This window comes from Triturus cristatus, chromosome 4_2, assembly GCF_964204655.1.
Source record: "Triturus cristatus chromosome 4_2, aTriCri1.1, whole genome shotgun sequence".
NCBI lineage: Eukaryota > Metazoa > Chordata > Amphibia > Caudata > Salamandridae > Triturus > Triturus cristatus.
In genome coordinates this window covers 209,642,412-209,659,596 of record NC_140586.1, presented here as the reverse complement: position 1 = coordinate 209,659,596, position 17,185 = coordinate 209,642,412, and the positions used below count along the sequence as shown (strand labels likewise).

General features: G+C 44.6%; 1 protein-coding gene across 1 annotated transcript in view; it reads right to left on the bottom strand.

Annotated features, from left to right (window-relative positions):
* Positions 1 to 17,185, bottom strand: part of MEI1 (meiotic double-stranded break formation protein 1) — a 2,222,673-nt gene that overhangs the window by 1,990,187 nt on the left and 215,301 nt on the right. Inside the window, exon 4 of the mRNA XM_085599901.1 lies at positions 735 to 808. Coding sequence (XP_085456027.1) covers positions 735 to 808 — 74 coding nt within the window. The remainder of the gene's footprint in view (positions 1 to 734; positions 809 to 17,185) is intronic.

The following is a 17,185-nucleotide window of genomic DNA, read 5'->3' as shown; positions in this document are numbered from 1 at the left end:
TCAACAGTGAAAAACGAAATGGAGATTATTTCACTGTCAGGACATGACACACACCTTAGTACATGTCCTACCTTTCACATGCACTACACCCTGTCCAGGGGGTACCCTAGACCTACCATAGGGGTGTCTGATGTGCATAGATAGGGAAGGGTAAGGTCTGGCAAGTGAGTACACTTGACAGAACAACATGGCAGTTTAACAAACTGCGCGCAGGCCCTGCAATGGCAGGCCTGAGTTCCCTTTTTAAGGCTATGTGAGTGGGTGGCACAAATAGTGCTGCAGGCCCACTAGTAGCATTTACATTACCAGCCCTGGCACACATGGTGCACTTTACTATGGACAACCCATTACCATTACTTTATACAGGGAGCACTTGCACTTTGACACTGTTTAGCAGTGGCAAAGTGTCCAAAGCATCTAAGTTGGCAACACCATGTCAGAAAAAAGGTCTAGGAGGAAAGCAAAAAGTTTAGGGACTTTAGCCAAAAAGGGCCAAGTCCTACAGTGCCCTTGAGAGAAGATTTCAGGAAAGCTTCCTAATTTTCCCCTTCAAAAGAAAACAGATGCTTCGATAGTGTAAAACCTACATAAAATACCATTGTGATTGAGTCATCTGGGGGGGGGGGGGCAACATTTTAGGTTACTGTGAGCAACATGTTGCACACAGGCTACACACTGGGTGCCACTGTTGAAGTAACAAGAAACAAATGTGTTTGAATAATATCTTCACTGACCTCTTTATGACACTCATCCAGTATGCAGTGCACAAACTGCTCAGACTTCAGTTCCACAATCAGCTGCATGAGAACTATACAAGATAAAATACAGAAAATAAAAAAAAGTTGAATACAGTTCACAAACAAAAAGGAAAGATTACATATTGTACAACAGTGCTCCGGCATGAACATCTACCAATATTATCATGCTTTAGAATCTGAATTTTAAAATACCATGGACTTAATCAAGAAAGGCACAAAATAGATTCCAGGGCATTTGAAAGCAGACATGCATCACTCGGCCAGATCACAAAAAACATGGAAATACAACAAGAAAATAACACAAACACAGACACATTCCAGTGGATATGCCTCAATGACACCAAAAGCACACCTCCAAGAATAAATTACCAGACAGCACACCCTTCCATATATGACTACTGGCACTTTAACAAACTGTCATCCAGTCTGAGAGTAAGGAATGTTAAAGTACGAGTAATTTTGGTCCTCCGTCATGGGAATCATCACTGAACATATGGAAACTAAACAGCTCTGCCAATGTATAAGGTCCCAGAACATTTTACAATATAAACATTTCTTTTTCAACCCCTTCAGCGCTGCGCGGATTTCCGCGCGGTGCTGAAGGTTCTGAGCGCGGGCGGGGCCATGACGGAGCGGTTCCGTCATGCGCACAGCGCAACCGACGATCATGACGGAACCGCTCCGTCATGAGCGTCGAAGGGGTTAAAACATACATGATTGACCTAAACATTTCCAAGACTTCCTGTGAAAACTCCAAAGGAAGAAAGTGGGCACACAGAGCAAAGCCTTACAGAGAGAAAAGGGGCAATGTACCTTTAAGTCAGAAGCAGACCCTGCAATCCCAAAGGGGCACAGCTTTGGCAACTGACTGGCAGCTCATTTTGAAGATAGAGTGAGACATTAAGAGCTTAACGACAGTGGTTCAACAATGTCAATTGTTTGTGTTTTCCAAGGAGGAGCTGTTTATTAATTCAGTGAATATAAAAATAACCAGGACAAAACTACAACTGTTTCTATTCAGTTTCTGGCTAGGGTATATGTGAAACTCCTCAACCATTGTGTCAGTGTAACACTGTGGCATTCAGAAATGTGAGCACCATGGTATGCATTACTGACACATGGAGGCACAAGCTTAACTTGTGGCGCATAACTCATATTTTGAAGAAATCAGGAGACGTCTGTATACCTCTGCCACTAACACTAATGGGAAGGGCAAAGCACAGTTACCTTTGTGAGGGTCTGGCTTTAAATCAGTGCTCTAGACTGTGTTGTTACAGAATGCTATAGTTGAAATATTTTTGACAGAGATAAATTGTGCCCTGAATATAGTTTACATATATATTGTCCTTTTTTTTTAATGAAGTCAGAAAAGAACAGCACTGGTATAACAAACACAGAAGGTAAAATTGAGGAATAACTCCCATTTCGTACACAAGGCTATACTTCAATACAATACAATCTCAAATCCAACTGGGATGAAACAGAGTATGTTCGGACAGAGAGTACCAAATTTGAAATTAGACATTAACTAAAAAGGTAAAAAAATACAAAACAACAGACGTTACCCTGAAACTAAGCATAGCAGCAATGAACTAACAATAGTTATAGGTAGCTTTAAACATTAATCTGTGAATCTCAATTGATGCCCGCCCATATTCTGTCGAATTTCTTAAGCAAACAAGTGCCCCTGGTTTTGGCCAGTACAGATTTAGACTCAAATATTTGCCATATAACCGCCCATCACTCAGTGACCCATGGCGGGGTCGGAGACACCCATGCTCTTGTGGAAATATGGATTTTTCTGATCAGTTATGTCCCCTATCTTGGACCCCAACGGTTTCATGTATGAATCACAAGTACATGTATGTTCCCTCCAGTTCCAGTTATGAAGACGCAAACACATGTGTGTCCACCGTCAACATGTCCTCTTTCAGATCCACCATGAATAGGCCGGATATTCCATTCCTAAGTATGAAAGGCCACCGGCTTTATATGGTTCACTTATTCCATTTTACAGTCCAGGCAAGTAGGCCCTGATTCTGTCATCAAGCTTCTCTTGCCTTCTGCCTCTGAAAGCTCCAGTCTGAGCCTGCATCTGTGACCATGAACTTTGTCTCATTCCCTGCGCGGCTCACGATGCCTGACATCAGCCTGTTGCCTGCCAAAAACTGTATTTCACCTTCGAAATTATCTGCTCCGCTCCCTGCCCAATGCATTCCTGTCTAGTAGTTTAAGTAAACATTCTTCCAGCTACCGAGCAAAGGCCCGGCTTCTCTGTCTTTATGCAAGTAATTCATAGCCTTATTATTATGGAAGACTTCTGCCCTCGCATCTAGTGTAGACACTTAGACGCTTGTACACGCACTAACAGTCAGTATAGTCAGTATAGAATAAGATTCTACTCTAAGAGACCTCTCTTTTGGATAACATAGTTCTTTAAACATAGGATGTTAGATATGATTTGGGATTAGGTTGACTTGACCCTCCAGACATCTGTCGCCACATGTAGAGCTAAATGTCAAGTCCCCTTCACCCCCTAGCTGCACGTCAATCACACGTCATGCTGCTGCGCGCGCATTTCTGCCAAGTATTTCTGCTGACATTGCGAAATTCTTTCATGGAACCACCCTATTATGACATCACACCTGATGACGTTCTTTAGTTACACCCAGTTACGCCCACTTTTGCTACGTATGTATGTTTTATCTACACTATCAATTGTTACGCCTCTTGCATTTGCTTCAATGTAATGCCTATTGTATAAAAGTGATTACTTATCAATAAAGTATGTACTTCACTTCCTGAACCTCCGTGGTGATGGAACTTGGAGTCACCGATTCGAATCGTCCATTGGAATAAAGCCCATTCCGAACCTCTAATACCACGGATTCTGCCTCTTATTTACTGAGCTATTTCTATTATGTTTCTGTATCAAATTAAGTCCCGGTAATTAAATTATTTACCACATGAATGGCGCCCGAATAGGGACACTTTCTCATCTCACGCGCCGGCGGTGCGTTGCAGGCCCGGTCTCCTGCCACAGCTGGACGGACAAAAACGCGTACCAGCAGGATTTCCTGTATCTCCCTCCGGTCAAGCGGGGGCGACTGAGGCTGCGATCAACACCCAGACGAGGCGGTGAGAAGTGCGAAGTATCCCGACCAGAGCCTAGCTGAGAGAGCAAGATCCGACGTATACAGAGGCCCACCAAGTTCCGAAGTTCCGAGGTTTCCGATGTCCCGAAGTGTCCGAAGTTTTCGAGTCGAGTCCAGTCCAGTCCAGTTCAGTTCCGTTCCGAGGCCTTCCGTTCCGAGCTACCCGGTGAGTACCATTACTGGGGAGGCGTTCTGACGTGCACATAGGTTGTGCCGGTCAAGACGGGTTTGGGTACACAAATCCGGTCTGCACTGTTTTAGCAGTGTATCTGTACTGTTTAGCAGTATATCTAGTATATCAAGTATATAAATTCAGAATAATTCAGTTAATGCCGAGTATTATGTTTAGTGATTAAGTTTCCTTAGATCGTCATCATCATTGTTGCTCATTTAAATGTTAAATGTTAAATGTGTTAATACGTCCTGCATATTGTGGTGTGAATGACTGTTCATCATTGTGTTTATTGTATTAAGTTTGTTCAAGATCAAGTATCAGACCAGTTCTCAATATGCCGCTCTTTTCGAAATTGAGACAGATCACAACTAGAAAAGGGGTACTCGAAGAAGCTGTTCCTATTCCTCCTAGGGACACTCCAGGGTACTTCATGTATCATAAGCACGGCTTAGACGCTATATTATTTCTTGATTTGTGGGTAGACTACACCAAGGAATTACCAGAAAGTCAGAGGTGGCCCGCAGCTGGGACCTGGGATGCAGAGTGCATCATGAAAGTAGAGGAAGAGTTATGGAAAAGGAAAGCCAGACAGTCACAGAAAGACGCCGTTGAGTTATGGCGTAAAGAATCTCATAGACGTATAGAAAAAGCACTCCGACAGGAGGAGAAAAATAAGGAGAGTTCAAATAAAGTCCGAGAAAGTCTATTAATTGAAGAAGGTACACGAGTGAAATCAGAACAAGCAGACAGACAAAGAAATGCCCTTATGAATGGTATGTATCCCCTCCTGGCCGAGGGATTACCTAAGGCTACTCCGGAGATACCAAAAGACTTGCCACCCCCATTGTTCCCAATAAAAATGCATCCTAAGGGGCATCCTAGAACCGCAGAAGATGTTTTTCTTTCCTCATATTTAGATGACGCAGCTCCCGAGTATGCTAACCCCGCCCCACATAGACCGTCGGCCGGGGAGGTTCAACGCCAAGATCCTGTATCTGTATCTCTACAGCAACAAATCCTGACACAAGTTCCGGCAAGCACATCTGTTTCCACATCTGTTCCTACAGCTACTTCTATAGCTGTGTCCACACCTATAGTTGCTGTATCGCGTTCTACGAATCCTTTCACGCCCGATACCCCAGATGGGGCTACCGGAGGTGCTACCAACATTTTTTCTACGCCACCCAGAATAAATAAACTTACTTTTCAAGAGTCAGCACATCCACGTACCCCCAAACTCATAAATTCCCGCACGCTTAAGGAACTTCTTGTAGATTGTAGATATGACCCTGTGCCCGGTAAAGATGACGAAATGATCATGGCATCATTACGTATCAGACGAGCCGCGGTGTATTTAGGGAAGTTACCAGGAATGACTGTGCATCTAGATAATATATACCATTTTGTCCAAACAGGGCGAGATTCTGAATGTATTAACAGAGCTATGGAATACCAGAAAGTGGAGATACAGGGGGACTGTTACGTTTCCTCATAAATTGTGTGATCAGGAATCAAGACCGACCGGGGGTAGACCCGGAAGCAATGCAAATTCTTACCAGATGGAGCCAGAATATATCAGAAGGGAGACATGATAAGCAAAAATGTATAATAGCCATGTGCCGAAAGATCCGTAAAGAAATAGAACGCCTACACGAAGAGAGATTAACGGTAGATCAGTTCGAACAAAGCGAGGAGGAAGGATCAGGACTGCCCACAGGACAGTCAGAAACCATAGCCTATGTAGGTAGAGGAAGATCTTGTAATAGTACTAGATGTTTTACTGACCCGATACGTCCGATATGTCCAGAAAATAACAGGAATTTCCAAACACCTATAATAAATATAAGGTCCCCCGAGCATTCGTTCCAAGCCGCTGACAAATTACTCCGAGAACGAAGGGGTTACCATTTACTCGATTCTATGGATGAACAAGAATTAGCCAGGTCAGCCGTTCATTGGGTTGACAGTCCCGGAAAATATGGTGATGATACAGTAGCACACACATTTTTGAACCTCACCCCAGATGAACAGCGTTTAGCTGGGATTTATATGATTCAACAACTCCTTATACTATATAAAAGTCAACATTCAGATCCTGGTCCCTTACCTGATATATTGACTGAATTACTCACGAGTAGATGGAGAGGTTCAGGTACTAAGTTAATTAAGGAAATACTAGAATCAAGAAAGCAGTACATTCTTTTTGTATGCCCAGAACGTGTCTCACTGCCCATCAAGGAAAGAACGACGTATTATATGGACAGACAGAATCCCTTACGAGAAGTACACCCAATAAAGGGCGAGGACAATCAGTTTAAACGTGTATTTGTATATACGCCCATATCGAAAATAGAATTGTTAGAAATGAAGAAAGTGGTACCCAGTCATGACAAAGACCCAGCGGGTTTCCACCGAGAAATTAAAGACATGTTACTCATGGGAGAGTATACCTATCCCGACATTATGACAATATTAAAGGTATTAATGCCTGCTGGCATTTATGAAAAACTTAAGGAAAAAGAGTGGGAGGTGGGAGACCAAAAGATAGACTGGACAGCATTAGAAGCAGAAGAAAAGGCCCGAACTGCAGGAGCAGGGCTTGGGGATAAAACTAAAGCACTACCAGGTTTACTAGTACAGGTACTGCCACGTTTATTAACTACGAAAAAGGAAGACTGGGGTGCAATCTCAGCCTGTAAACAAAAGCAAGATGAAGACACTAGCGATTTCTATGCCCGATTTGAAAAATGTTTTGGTATAAATAGTGGCATAAAAGCAAGTAGCGAATCATACCCACATCTGTTTGTGACAAAATTAGTTGAAAATTCCTTGCCCCAAGTGAAGAATAGAGTATTAAAATTCGAGAGTACCTGGCAAGGTAACACCCCATCACAAATGTTACAAATGTTACAGTATCATCACAATAGAATTAGAGAGGAACAAGAACATGAACAAAGACGCATGAAAGACATGAAAATGCTAGTCTCCCAGACAGTTCCAGCTGGAGGTCATAAAAAGGGTACGACACAGTCCGGTGATTCAGCAGGACCTGTAAAAGGGACATGCAACTATTGTAAACAGCCAGGACATTACATACACGATTGCCCAGTCCTGAAGCGTAATATCGCCACAGGTAAAACACAGGAAAGACCACGGCCACCTAGACAGGATCAGAATGAACAAGGAGCCCCGCAGCATGCACAGTCCATGCCAGCTCCACAACAGTCTATACAGTTTGTGCCAGCTGCACCAGCGCTGCCTGTTGCTGCCACACAAACCACGACACGACAGCTGTACCAGACCGCACAGTACGACTATCCTGATTATCAACGATACGCATGAACCAGCCTAGAGAGGGAAGTTGACTTACCCCTTATCGAGGTCCCTGTAGACCAAGAAGGACCTTATGTACATAGTGAACTATTAGGCCAAGATAGAAAATTTTTACTTGATACAGGGGCAAGTCGAACAACTATAAAACATAGTGAAGTTCCAGGGGCACCCCTCTCAGGCTCACAGAATATTTCCCTTGGTTTTTCAGGAAAACCTATTGTTAATGAAGTATCACTGCCTCTTCCACTTACGATAGGACCCTTAACTCGAACTACAGATTTATTGCTTACTAAATCATGTCCAGAAAACTTGTTAGGTATAAAAACACTGAAAGCTCTAGGAGCTATAATATGTTGTTCTCCGGAAGGAGTAAGATTGTTTTTACGTGATTTCAAAGGTCACTATGTGTCTCGAGACATGGATCCCCGACTGCAGACTTTACCTACACATTTATGGGCACAAGGCCCTACTGATGTTGGTTGCATGAATATTACACCATATCGAGTTACACTAAAGGCAGGAGTGGTATTACCACGAATGCGACAATACAAGTTACCACCAGATGCTGTAGTGGCTTTACTGCAAATCATTGACGAGCTCATTGCCCAAGGAGTGGTTGTGGAGACAGACTCCAATGTATGTAATTCCCCGATAATTCCGATTCTTAAACGAACAGATCCAAAGGCCCCGCCAGTATATCGATTGGTTATTGATCTGCGCGAATTGAACAAGTGCATTGTGCCACAATTCCCTGTGGTCCCAGATATCTCGTCATTACTGACAGCTATTGATTCCGAAGCAACATTCTTTACTGTAATTGATCTCAAGAATGCCTTTTTCAGCGTCCCAATAGATCCGGAAAGCCAATACTTGTTCGGATTTAGTTTAAATGGACGTAGCTTTAAATTCACACGCGCACCTCAAGGATTTACAGAAAGCCCCAGCATCTATAGCCAAGCACTGAAACGAGAACTCGACAGTATCCACATGCCAGTAAACACTGCCCTGCTTCAATATGTCGATGATCTGCTGATCACCGCTAGAAGCGAACCTGAAAGTGAGAAAGCATCACTGACTGTTTTACAATTTCTAGCCGAAAAGGGGCACAAGGTGTCCCCTTCTAAGCTGCAATTCTGTGTCCAGCGAGTTGTTTATCTTGGACACTCGCTGTCCAAGGAGGGAAGGCAGCTTACACCCGACCGCATTCAGTTAATAGCTAACATGCCAATACCCAAGACACAAAAGGAGGTGCGGGCTTTTATAGGCCTCACTTCATATTGTAGGCAGTGGATCCCTCAGTATGCATTTCTAGCAAAACCACTCATTCAATTGACAACACAGGAGGCAGCCACATCGACTGTTCTCCCTTGGACTCCGGAACATGCACAAGCTTTTGAAAGCCTAAAGAAAGCCTTATGCCAAGCACCGGTTTTAGCAACACCATGTTACAATAAACAGTTTATACTCTTTGTTACAGAGCGCGAAGGTACTGCCTTGTCAGTACTCACACAGGAACAAGCAGGATCATACAAACCATGTGCTTATTTTTCTAGTACATTAGATCCCGTAGCTCAGGCTTTGCCTGCATGCCTAAAATCAGTGGCAGCAACAGCTTTAGCAATCAGACAAAGCGATGCCATAGTGTTAGGACATCCATTGACAGTTCAAGTACCACATGCAGTAGAGGTTCTTGTGAATCGAACGCAAACACAACATTTGACTATAGCGCGACTTACAGGGTATGAATTAACATTGTTTCAGCCACATATAGAAATTAGACGTTGTAACACATTGAATCCTGCCACACTTTTACCTGTAATCGGAACAGACCCACTAGCTCATGATTGTATTGATGTTATTACAATCACAACGAAACCCAGACAAGACTTGACAGACGTCCCATTGTCAGACCCAGACCTAACGTTCTATGTAGATGGTTCATGTATGAGAACAAGTACAGGAGAGTTAGTGGCCGCTTACGCAGTCACAACAGACACTGAAGTCATCGAAACAAATTGCATAAATACCTTGTCCGCTCAAGCAGCAGAGCTCGTCGCTCTGACACAAGCCTGTATTCAAGCCACAAATAAAAAAGTCAACATATATATTGATTCACGTTATGCATTCGGAGTTGTACATGACTTCGGCGTGCTGTGGCGAGAGAGAGGTTATTTAACTTCTCACGGTACCCACATTCAGCACGGACCCCTCATTCATGCCTTATTAGATGCAATACATCTACCCACTGCAATATCAATTATGAAATGTAAAGCTCATACGAAAGTTACTGATATCATTTCTCAAGGCAATGATCTAGCTGACAGAACAGCTAAACAGACTGCTCAAACTCAAACATCCGACATGACAAAAACAATAGTCCCGACGCCAACACATTGTATGACGATTAAAGATCCCGCTCTTGACGTAATTGACATACAGACACATGCTACACCAGACGAAATAAAGAAATGGACTGAATTAGGGGGGATCCAAACGGATCAAGGATGGATGACGAAGGAAAAATCTGTGTGGTTCCTTCCTGATTCAATGGTCCAAGTCATTATTAACACTGTACATAGTCCAGCGCATCTAGGAGAAAAAGCTATGCTAGACAGCATTCAACACATTTGGTTCAACAAACATTTACGAGCGGCAGCTAAACAAAAAGTCCGTACCTGTATGATCTGTTGTCAGTTTAACCCAGGTAAAAGCATTCCCGTAGAACAGGGTGGATTTCAGCCTCCTGATCACCCTTTTGAAGTTCTGCAGATGGATTATATCCAGATGGAACGATGTCGAGGATTCAAATATGTTCTCGTAGTTGTCTGTGCTCTTTCCCGTTGGACAGAGGCATACCCGGTTTCAGATTACACTGCCCCGACTACTGCCAAACAGTTGGTTCGAGAATTCTTCCCACGATACGGTTTACCACGTGTTGTCTACTCAGATAACGGCCAGCCGTTTTCATCCGAACTAATGAAACACGTTTCACTTTTGTTAGGCTATCAGTGGAAATTCCACTGTGTCCGACACCCCGAGGCAGCAGGTCTCGTGGAAAGACATAATCAAACTCTGAAAATTAGATTGTCCAAAATATGCAGGGAGAAAGGTGTCGACTGGGTAGTAGCGTTACCAGTTGCACTCTTTTACATGAGAATGGTAGCACACTCTCGAACAGGGCTATCCCCGTATGAGGTGATCTTTGGCAGACCACCAAATATGTGGGGGACGCCTATACCACGCAAAATAACTGATATTGACTGTAAAATGCTGACAGATTACTTGGCTTCCTTGATGTCTGCACTACAATCTTGTCGTTCACAGGTAGCTGCAGCTTTTCCTGACAACACTGAGGTGAAACCCCATGACGTAATTCCAGGAGACCTGGTCTTAGTGAGGAACTTTGATCGGAAGTCTCAGCTGGATCCTAGGTGGAGGTCGCCTCAGCTCGTATTGCTTACCACAAGGACAGCCGTGAAGATCGAAGGCAGGAAAGGCTGGGTACATTCAAGTCATATCAAGAAATTTCATGGACTACCATCGGATGTAAATACCACACCTCGTGTGTCTTCACCCATTGACTCAAAGCTTCCTTTGGTTGAAATGAGTAATCACGAACAATACAAACTAAAACTCAGGTCTAACCAGTCAGGCAATTTGATTGTTTAAGTCCTCTCCAAGGTGAAGCGGTTGAATTTGTCTCTGACATGTATCCCTTAGACCTGAATAGAGAAAAAACCCGAAAAATGTTGAAACGACATGCATACTGTAAATCACTGCGTAGTCATTGCACAGTGACGTTATTAATTTTGTTTTTCTTAAGTCTTTTAATAATTACTGCAAGTATATTGTTGCACATATATTATCCTATTTCTAGACATGTTTATAATGTTACTGCTGAACATTCTTTTAGTGAATTACCTCCGCACGAGTTGTCTTATAGATTTGCGCTGCGCAATAATACGTTTATTAGTATGTTACATCATTCCCATCAGGTTAGCAATGCTACAAACTGTTGGATATGTGGCCGACTCCCTCCCTATCAGAATTATAAAGGAATTCTACCTCTTTTTCCATACCCGTTCACACACAACGGCTCCTGTGGAGCATGGTTTAGTTTAATTAATTCCCTAGATTCAAATTCTGCAGTTTATCAAGACAACTGGGTATGGGGAAATTTGAACTTAGTTTTACTTAAAGTCTGCTACCCTAACAAGGAGGGACTTCCCAAAAGAACAGGAACTGATCTAGAAAATGAAGTGTATGGATTAGGTAATTTTACACTCAATCTTATGATCCTAAATGTCGAATCCGAAGCTACTCCAATTTTGCCCGCTATGTCAATATTCCCAGTAAAAGGTGAATTATGTGTAAGAAAGAATGGTTCCATACATATGGGCCATAGTAGATGCACCACTGTAATAGAATTTAGTGATCAGGGCAAGTCTACATTTAGAGCTTCCCGCCATTCCTATTTCATATGTGGTCAGATGGCATATGTACGTTTGCCTCTAGATTGGGATGGTACCTGCTACATTGGATTCCTTTTGCCACCTGTTTTTCTAGCTCCTCCTGATTATCACAGAAATACTCATTTAGTACACAATAGAGAAAGGAGAGATCTCCCAATAGTCGATTACACTGAAACAGCATGGGAAAAATACACAGATTTCAATAAAGGTCTCTTTCCCTATATAGGTACCGTTACTAATAGCAAGCTGATACGTAGATTAACTAGAACCCTTGAAGCAGTAGTGAACGAAACTATTTCCGCCTTAGGCAATTTAACAGAAGAGCAGTCTGCTATGCGGATTGTTGTGCTTCAAAATCGTCTTGTCCTTGACGTCATCCTGGCCGATAGGGGCGGAGCTTGTAGGGTCATCGGATCAAGTTGTTGCATTTTCATACCAGAAAATTCGCCATCTGTATATAAAGCCATAACTCGCCTTCATAAGATTGTAAGCCAGATACACCAGAATCCAGGCACCTGGACTTGGTCCGGTTGGTTTTGGAGTGTATTATCTACCTTTGGATGGAAGGTCCTATCCTTCCTAGGTATTGGCCTTCTCATACTATTCAGTTGCTGTCTATGTCTACAATGTGGACCAGCGATCTGTGGTCTGTGTGCCACATCGTGTATTCCAACACCAAGATTTCATTCATCCCAGAAGAAAAAAGAAGAACAAATGATGCTATATGAACAGATCAACGGATTGATGAAGATTGATATCTCTTAACGGGCAAGTAGGGGACAAGGAGGGAATGTGGAAATATGGATTTTTCTGATCAGTTATGTCCCCTATCTTGGACCCCAACGGTTTCATGTATGAATCACAAGTACATGTATGTTCCCTCCAGTTCCAGTTATGAAGACGCAAACACATGTGCGTCCACCGTCAACATGTCCTCTTTCAGATCCACCATGAATAGGCCGGATATTCCATTCCTAAGTATGAAAGGCCACCGGCTTTATATGGTTCACTTATTCCATTTTACAGTCCAGGCAAGTAGGCCCTGATTCTGTCATCAAGCTTCTCTTGCCTTCTGCCTCTGAAAGCTCCAGTCTGAGCCTGCATCTGTGACCATGAACTTTGTCTCATTCCCTGCGCGGCTCACGATGCCTGACATCAGCCTGTTGCCTGCCAAAAACTGTATTTCACCTTCGAAATTATCTGCTCCGCTCCCTGCCCAATGCATTCCTGTCTAGTAGTTTAAGTAAACATTCTTCCAGCTACCGAGCAAAGGCCCGGCTTCTCTGTCTTTATGCAAGTAATTCATAGCCTTATTATTATGGAAGACTTCTGCCCTCGCATCTAGTGTAGACACTTAGACGCTTGTACACGCACTAACAGTCAGTATAGTCAGTATAGAATAAGATTCTACTCTAAGAGACCTCTCTTTTGGATAACATAGTTCTTTAAACATAGGATGTTAGATATGATTTGGGATTAGGTTGACTTGACCCTCCAGACATCTGTCGCCACATGTAGAGCTAAATGTCAAGTCCCCTTCACCCCCTAGCTGCACGTCAATCACACGTCATGCTGCTGCGCGCGCATTTCTGCCAAGTATTTCTGCTGACATTGCGAAATTCTTTCATGGAACCACCCTATTATGACATCACACCTGATGACGTTCTTTAGTTACACCCAGTTACGCCCACTTTTGCTACGTATGTATGTTTTATCTACACTATCAATTGTTACGCCTCTTGCATTAGCTTCAATGTAATGCCTATTGTATAAAAGTGATTACTTATCAATAAAGTATGTACTTCACTTCCTGAACCTCCGTGGTGATGGAACTTGGAGTCACCGATTCGAATCGTCCATTGGAATAAAGCCCATTCCGAACCTCTAATACCACGGATTCTGCCTCTTATTTACTGAGCTATTTCTATTATGTTTCTGTATCAAATTAAGTCCCGGTAATTAAATTATTTACCACACTCTGGCAATGCAGACCCTGGCAGAAACAATGATTATGGACAGCAGCCATCTTAACCCAAGATGACATTCCATTCTATGGGCTTTACTACGTATGTGGCGGTCTCATGGACCGCCGTATCTGCGGTGGAAATCCTAGCACGGTGAGCTCGGGCGGTCTGACTGCTGCATTACGAGTTTGGCAGATAGGCTTTCCCAAGACTGCTGCCGAACCACTGGCACCACCAGCCACACCAAGTGCGGCGGCCCCATGAGGATGTGGGAGGCTCGAACGACCAGTGAAACCGCCTGCCAAATTACGAGCTGCTTCACAGCTGTTGTGACCGTGGAGGTCCAACCACCACATCTGATACAGTGGTAAGGGAGGGATATAAGGACAAGACTCACACTCGTCTTCTAGCATCATGGAGCCCATCCTGCACATCCTGTCACTGCTCTACCTCCCCGACCACCTTCAAAACCCAGTCCGCCGCAGACGAAATCGGCAGCAAGTCATTCAACTACCTGTTGAAATACACACCTCAGCAAAACAATGCACTGCCATGGACCAGGCAAGGGAGGTGAGATCACTACGTCAGGGCTCGAAAAATCCACTCGCCCGCTCGCATTTGCGAGTCTGATTCAATATGGACGAGCTATTTTTAGATCTTACTCGCCCTTTCTGGCGTGTAGGAAGACAAACTGACACTTGACCTCTGCCTCTGAAAGCAGAGCAAATGTGACAAGATAGCAAGATTTAATGGCATCTTTATTGCTCACATTTGTCACGTTTGCTCGGCTTTCAGAGACAAGGGTCAAGTGCATTTCAATTAGGTCGAGTAGATGTTTCACCTTTCTAGACCTGCAGGTCTTGTGAAATTTTCAAAATGTTTCGAGCCCTGTACGTTGTTATTTACGCATATACAGGGACCCTGTCTGGGAATGTTTCTTATCAATCATCCAAAATACATTTGTAGGATGGCCTCCTAGGCCAGAACACTGGTATTGAACAGGCACACTGTTCATAAATCGACATGTGTTTGCAAATTATATACAGTGATAGTGATGTGTCCATTGTTTTGTGTTCCACAACACCATCTCAACAAGATCACACCTTTAAATCTCTTGACACACAACTTGTGCCCCTTCTCTCTTGGCTCCCATGTCACTACTGATCTTTACTTATAATGCAGTTTATCATTTGTCAAGTGCTGGTAAAGTGACATTGAACTGATTAAAACCGTCATGAGGCCTTGTGATTGTAACTCTAACCAAAATGCTATAGTGAATGTGGCCCACTCACATGACTGCACACATCCCAGGTTCTGTTTTGATGTTAAAGATCTGTATGGATGTGTCAGTAAAATCACACGCCCCTTCCCTGATACAACTCTGTACTAGACTCACATCACCCACATGAAAAGGCAATGTCAGTCATTGGGAGTACATAGAATCAGTGTGAGAACCATTTGAAGGGCACAATGGAAACACTCTCTTCAGGATAGCTGTGCCTCTATAACGGGGAATCCTGAAAGTCTGGGCCCCTGGGGCACAGTACACTTTGTACATGCCTGACAAACTCTGTGTGCACTGGACATGGGAACTGAAGCATATCAGGGACAACCAATTGCATAACCAAGTTCCATGAATGTGTAGGCAATGGATAAGTGAAACTTAGGAAAGCAAACAGCACTTATAGCATGTGGCACACATTTAGATAAAGTAGCATTAAGGAACACACTGCAAAATGGACACATGTCCATGCAGAACACAAAAGTATGACAAGTTGACACCATCCATGTGTGGATACATAAATATCTAACTTCAACACATGTAAGACATACCCAACCCACATCACAGCACGAAGGGCAAGCTAAAAGATGTTGACAGTGGCTAGGCCAAGAGGACATACTTACCACATAACAGGTCACCCAATGCAATGTCAGTCCATTCGAATGTTGTGAGTACCGAATCCAAATAGACATCCATCCAACATTTTCCCTTGTCCTGTCTAACTCCAACACTGGCTCCAAGGGCAAATCATACAAACCACTTCAACTGGATCAGCAATCAGGGATTAAAAAAAACACGACTGGAGGAGCCAAGATGGCGACCGGGACGGCAGCGTAGGCTCCCGGCTCCGTGAACCTCCACATCCCGCACAGATATCCTGCATGTGATCCTCAGCCTGCGCTACATGCCCGTGTTGGTGATCGAGAGCGGCAACCGATCGTGTGATCCTGAAGCTTCCAGCGGCGGTACCGCCCGAGAAATGCTCATTTGAAGTTTGCGGCCTGTGCAGCCCTGGAACCGGGACCTCGGGTGGACAACATGGCCGGGCGGCAGTTTAACAACAGCGGCCATTGGTGACCGGGTGGAGTCGGACTGCCGAAGCGGCGCGAATATTGGCCTGAATCTCGCAGTAGTCGCTCCTATCACCGAGAGTAGCGTGACGGGTGCATACCCGGGGTGACGATTCCAGGGGTTTATCGGCGATCGCCTGGACCCTCGCCAGTGAACTGATCGGACGCGGCCTGTGGCTCATCCCGCTTTGCGCGGGCTGCTCCCGGTTTTCGCGGACACTGGCCCAGGGGGAGAACGACTGTTACCTGTGGCCGCACACTGTATACACATTTTGCCTGCCTCCGGACCTTTGTTTGCAGGGATATGGAACTTGCTGCGCCCGTGCCCGAGACCCGGTCCCCATCTGGGATGGCCCTGCCCTGCGGCCATCTTAATGGGATGGACTCTGTCATCCTGTACACTGGGTCACAGCAAGATTGGGAGTGTGTGGCGCAAAGGAGCGTGGCGGAGCGAGCGCGGGGGACCGTGCTGGGGTACGGTGACCTTCTAGATGCTCTCGGAGCCCTTCATTCCACCCTGGTCCACGGCGTCCTGGTATTGGGGAGGAAGCTGGATGGTATTGCGTCAGCGTCGGAAAAGTTGCGGTCTGCCTGTCCCCAGGTACATAAGGCTCTGTCTCACCTGCCACAGGAGGAAAGTACCGTGACCGCCTCTGTGGATAAGGGACGGATGGAAACTTTGGACACTGTGGCAGCGTGTGGTCGGCTGGCTGTGGGGTCGGTCTGTTCCGGAGGTTTTGGACTTGAGCAGACGGTGGTGACTTTGTCCCATGCGCGGCCTCCGGCGACCCAGGCAATCTTCACGCAACGATCGCCTGCTCTGGCCGATTTCTCCTTCCTGGACCTTGTGTGCGGCGCGGGCCCTGGGGCAGTACTGGGAAAGGTGATCTTCCATGACGATGACTGTGCTGATGTTTCGAAACGTCCTCCCCACATGTGTGTGTCCCTTCCTAGTCTTCTCTGGACGCTCCTCTTC